Genomic DNA, 6,253 nt, shown 5'->3' with positions numbered 1-6,253 from the left:
GAGGCCAACAATATTATGTCCACATACATTCAATTACTCATTACACTGTTGTCCCGTCACGCCGTGACGATCTTATATATACCAGACCACCCCCAATCTAGCAAATGCTAGGGCACTCCCGAAGGAACAGGATATTTCTAGAAAACGGGTGCCGTGATACTAGTCACGTGACCTCGCTGATGCAACATTATAAATTCAATTAAAAACTTCCTTAACTTAAAGTTATACGACAGAATATTTATAATGTATATAATTCAAAGTGAGTATTTTATTGTTTCTTTAGTTTCAAAGTGAGTATTTTATTGTTTCTTTAGTTTCAAAGTGCGTATTCATAAAAGTATTGAAAAAATAATCTCATTTTATTCTGATACAACAAGGAACAGGTCAATTATTGAGCAAAGGTCACAATTTTACTACCTAAGCTGCTTTCTCATGATGTGAAATTTCACTTACTGGTGCTCCTTTAGGTCCAACAGGTCCTGGACTACCAGTGAGTCCAGGAGGACCTCTAGCCCCAGGAAACCCTTGTATTCCAGCAGGACCTCTGTCACCCTGGAAAAATTAGAGATAAACACATTTATATTTTTACATAGTAGAATAGTATAAAAATGTAAGCTACTAAGGTAGAATGAAATGCTAATGAACAGATGTTTTATTAAATTTACTACTTATAGCCAATGTTTCTTCTGTGCTGCATGTATACATGGCCAGGCAGGAACTGTGCATCGAAAATAAAAGGACAAATTAGTCAGTTGGTAATAGTTTCACATGGAGGACACAGGCCTACAATTTGGGCAATACCATGTCCAAATGTAAGGAAGGGGTACAGGTGCCAACAGCCACTCAAAAACAGTGCTGTTCAGCTGTTTAAAAGGAATAGTTTTTGAAAGTATGGAAACCAAAACTGCCTATGGACAGTAAACAGCTCACAGGAGTTTGTAGTTCACTCAGTATAAAGAAAAATTAGAGTGAGCATTGCAAGTTATAGCTACATAACAGACAACACAACAAGTATATTTCATATTCCTAGTTCGTCTGTATCTTCTTCACCAGTATTGTTCTTTAATAGTTTTTTGAGTTGTATTCAAATGTGATAAATCTAGTCTTTTTATCTGACAAGGGTAGCAGAAGTTTTGTAATATAATATTAAAACTGCATCAAAATGTTCAAGCATGCTAGCTTTGTTTAATGTGAAGTAAATAAAACAATAATATACTAGTTGTTATGGTGTGACCATAAGAGCTAATGTTCTACAGATTACTTATATGAATAGCATTTCAGCCACTACTATGGTTACTGTATTCCAGTTGGCCTGATGAGCTCTGGCAATGAATGAAATGTGGTTGGTAGTGAATATTATACCCTCTTCTTCTTTGAAAAATCACGGGGAAGTGAATGCACTGTTCAAAAATACATTAAGCTTAACACTACTGTCTTATAACAAATATAATTGATAATAATGAACTACTGTTATTCACTACTAGTAATGGGTATACTTCCTGTATTTTAACTTTATATGAAAATCTCTTTGTGCCGGTTTTATATCTAATTCTGTTAAGTTTGGTCAGTAATAGATCTGACACTAATACATAAGGGCTGTAAATGAATTATGCAGTACAAACACACAGTTTTACCTTAATTGCTCAGAACACATTAATCTTATTCTTATGATCAAGTCTATACACTTACTGGTAATCCTATTTCTCCAGATTGTCCATCTTTTCCTGGTGGACCCTTAAAGATAAAAAAAAACATATACGCTGTATTTATATTTATGGCAAATCTACTAAGATTATCTACATGGTCCTAACTTTGATCTACTGACAAGAGGGAAAGCAGCCAGTCTGCAGCATCCTACCACCACCATAAATGATAAGGGACTGGCTTCACTCTTATAACACATCCATAGCTTAAACTGCTTGAAATATTTTGTGGTATTGCACAGATTCAAAAGCAGCTCACCAGCTCTGAAATCTATAGCTCTACCACAGGGCTAACCCAAGCCTTATGTGTAGATATTAAAAACAAATTAAGTTTTGTTTTAAAAAAAAACATTATTTATCAGTATATTATTATGTACAATTCAAACTCCTGAGTTCAAATAATTGTTTCATTAATTATCAAATTAAAGGGAAACATATCTTTCATTACTTGTAAGAGTGGTAAGACTGGAAAAATTCAAACTGTAGGGGTAAAATAACTGATTCATTTCACTAATAAGCAGGCATAAGTTTCATTAACTGTCAGAATTTGGAAAAAATAATAATTAGTTCATTAATTAACAAATTCGAAAAAAACAAAAAATCACTAATTGTAAAGCTCTTAAGAAATCCAAAACACTAGGAATCAAAGAACTGGTTCATTTCACTAATAAGCAGGCATAAGTTTCATTAACTGTCAGAATTTGGAAAAAATAATAATTAGTTCATTAATTAACAAATTTGAAAAAAAAACAAAAAATCACTAATTGTAAAGCTCTTAAGAAATCCAAAACACTAGGAATCAAAGAACTGGTTCATTAAATAACAAATTAGAATATAACACAAATTTCACTAAGTATAAGGCTCTAAAGAAATCCAAAAGCTTAGGAATCAAATCATTAATTAATAAACTAGATAGAAGTGTAATTTCCACTAACTGTAGGATTTTCAAAAACATTCAAAATTCTAGCCAGACTACTGTTTTACAGCTTCCTTGGTAAAAAGTTTTACAGAATTGTATGAAGAGAAAAAAATGGTAACACTGATAGTCATTATAAAATTGGTTAAGTGAAAATTAAAATCCATTTAATTCTTTTTTTAGAACTTTTAACTATTAGAAGAAAGAGAAATATCATGTGCTAAAATAATTTCACCAGGATGATGATGATGATTAAAATGTAATTTTTTAAAAGAAAAAATAACTTGTATAATCACTGGTTCATTTTCCTCTAGAATAACACTTTTTGATTATTTTCCTCTTGTACTCAGTAAGTCTTGTTAGCTAAAATAATCATGTTAGTTATCATGTGCTAAAATAATTTCACCAGGATGATGATGATGATGATTAAAGTGTAACTTGTTAAAAGAAAAAATAACTTGTATAATCACTGGTTCATTTTCCTCTAGAATAACACTTTTTGATTATTTTCCTCTTGTACTCAGTAAGTCTTGTTAGCGTATTGTTTTGATGTGTTTCATCACTGAATGGATTATTTTGGATTAATTGGTAAAAATAACACCAAGTCCAGTCCATGTAACAATAACAAATTGATGTATTTCTTCAATCAAGTTTGCTATAGGCTACATTAACTGGCATGCCAACTTCACAAACAAAATTTAAACATAAATTTGAAAACTAATGTATGCCTAACTTTTTTATAAACTTACTTGCAAAATTTCCTCATTAATCTATTAATAACAGACTCTGAGTAATTCACTGACTAATTGAATCATAGACAAATGGACTCTCACTGTCTAACTCACTAATTGACACAGAACTGAATAACTCATTTATTCACTGACTATGGTATCTATATAGTATTCTTATTCCTACATACTACATAAAACTTCTAGATCCTACAGAGGCCTTAACTTTCAGGAAATTTTCCAGATATTGCATTATCATGACATGATAACATGCTTCCTCTGGCAATAAATTAAAATATTAAAAATATAGTTCACAACAGGATATTCCTCTATTGACAATCTATAACTTAGGTTTTCCTTACAATATCAGGTCTCTTTTGTTCTCTCCTAAATCCTTTCAAGCATTGATGGTCTTCGTACCACTTGTCCTTCCTCCCATAGAATTCTTTAGACATTGCCTACTTTAACACAATTCAATTACTTGGCTTCAATTCTCATGACTACTTGACTCACCTTTTGAGCACATGAAATTCAACCATTCAACAACTGTTCTCTTTCTTCTACGATATCAGGCCTACCAAACTCCCTCCTCTTAAGCCTTGTAAATCTGAGTTGTTTCAATTTTTCATCTATTTCTTTGATACCATCTCTTGAAGAAAGTAAAGCTTAGCTGTATATGCTACAACTAGTTGGCTCTTTTTTTTTTTTTGACCTGATGAATAACTGGCTAGTTTCCACTTGTTAATCATACTCAGATATCCAAGGACTACATTAATTCACTCCTTCACCTTACAAAACTTGATTGTTTACTTCTCATCAATTGAGATACAAACACTACCTGGTTCTCTTTTTAAGAATTATATGTTTTGATAATATATACGTACCACTAGTCCATCTTCCCCTGCAATACCTGGTCTACCTGGCTCTCCTCTTGGGCCCTGTAAACCATGCATGCCTTTGGGTCCTGGATGACCTGTATCTCCCTGAGTAGCATAGAGGAAAGGTAAATTTGATTAATATTTTAACTGTTTCTCAAACATCTAAAATAACTTTAATTCATCACATATTTTTACATAAATATTTGTTCTTAAATTCAATGTTTTGAACAATTTTATCTGTCAAAACCTTCCTTTGCCAAATAGTCAATATTACTCACTCCAGGGACACCAAGAGTGATGCTAGAACAATTTTAAGCTTGTTATTTAAAATTATAGCACACTAAAAGATTAATGTTTCACTTAAATGACTTTGTCTATAAAAGAAAAAAAAAGAATAAATATCTTGCACATAAAAAACAATTTATGTCTAACTATACACAATTTTCACCACAAAACAATATTACCTAATATTATAAGGTTATCATTAACCAACTCCATGGCTGCATGACCTTAAGGTGTATGTATTAAAGTTGCTCCCCCAGTGGCACAGCAGTAAGTCTGAAGTCTTATAATGCTAAAAGCCTGCTTTTGATAATCTTGGTGGACGCGGCACAGACATCCCATTGTGTGGTTTTGTGTTTAATTTCAACCAGACAAAGTATTAAAGTTATGTGGTTACTGTTTGTGTACATTCTGCTTTACTTGGCCAGTGAATGTCGTAAATTAATATATCCCCCATCCACTAAAATAAAAGAAGCTGCTCTAAAAAACTTAAGTGCTTTCAAAAGGTGGTACAATAGCTACAATAATTTGGGAAAAGTTTGTAGAGAGAACAACAAAGATTATATGATTGAAAAGAAAAGCATTTGTTGATTTAGTAAAAAATACTGGCTTAATATCTATAGAAAACACTAAAAAATAGTGCCATACTTTTATTCTTTAACCTATTAAAATATTTTCCTACAAAGTCTAGAAAAATTATAACACGGTAGAGTAATTCTGTTTTCTGAATAATAAGCTTTTGTTTGTCGTAAAGCACAAAGCTACACAGTGGGCTATCTGTGCTATGCCCCCCCTGGGTATCAAAGCCTTCAGACATACTGCTGAGCCACTGGAAGCCAAATAATAAGCTTAAAAAAAGGTAAATGTTAAACTCCACATACATGAAAATTTAAAAAATAGCAACTCATACACTTGACTGCATTTTTAAAGGGCACAGCAAGAAGTATGTTCACGATATTTCTCTATGGATGCTACAAATATAAAATGTGAAAATAGTTTAAAACCAGTTCATGCACAGATAACAAAACTAACACCAAATAAAAACAAAATTTAAATTGTAATGCAATTTCTTGTTAAAGTTAGTGTATGAGAGCATGTTTCCTTTAACATATTTTAATTTGTATATTTTCTTGTACTTCTTTTAATAGGATCCAATCCTACAAAATATAGTTATGTTTACAAATATCTCTTCAAATCAGTTTTCTGTTGCAACTTTCAATCTGTTCTCTTGATCTTATATGATTTATTTTACAAAATATCCATATAAAACAATCATTGCCATTCAAAGTTACTGTTTGGACCACAAAAATATATTTAACAAAAACATACGACTCTTTGCAATACTTAATCATAAAAATGTCATTAATGTTACAGATCTTTATTCTGAGTATTGAAAATTATTAAAATATATTATTTTATTACACTAATAGTTTTTGTCTTAAGATGCAAGTAGCTATTAGAATAACCAACAGCCGTCATTAGATTTTTTCATTTTATGGCATTCTATACAGCTTCAATACAGAAAGTTGTCCCATTGTTCCAAGAGATATTTTTGGGAAACCTAAACATCCTAATTTTAATTTTTCTCAGTAATCCCTAACTTATTTATACTTCTATTCAATACTGTGAACCTCTGACAACTGTAAATTAACAGCTACAAATTTTTTAAATGAAAAAGAGAAATTATCACACAACTTGTAAACATTGAGCATACCTGCTTCTTCCTCTATATCTGGCCATAAGGCA

At 31.5% G+C, this 6,253-nt stretch overlaps 1 protein-coding gene across 1 annotated transcript in view; it reads right to left on the bottom strand.

The window, feature by feature from the left end:
- Positions 1-6,253, bottom strand: part of LOC106467608 (collagen alpha-1(I) chain-like) — a 72,287-nt gene that overhangs the window by 47,643 nt on the left and 18,391 nt on the right. The window contains 3 exon segments of the mRNA XM_022395813.1: positions 454-552; positions 1,690-1,734; positions 4,232-4,330. Of these exon segments, the coding sequence (XP_022251521.1) occupies positions 454-552; positions 1,690-1,734; positions 4,232-4,330 (243 nt within the window).

The sequence above is a fragment of the Limulus polyphemus genome, unplaced genomic scaffold, assembly GCF_000517525.1.
Source record: "Limulus polyphemus unplaced genomic scaffold, Limulus_polyphemus-2.1.2 Scaffold2677, whole genome shotgun sequence".
Lineage (NCBI taxonomy): Eukaryota > Metazoa > Arthropoda > Merostomata > Xiphosura > Limulidae > Limulus > Limulus polyphemus.
The sequence above is the reverse complement of the archived record's forward strand: the minus strand, read 5'-3'. Positions and strand labels throughout refer to the sequence as shown.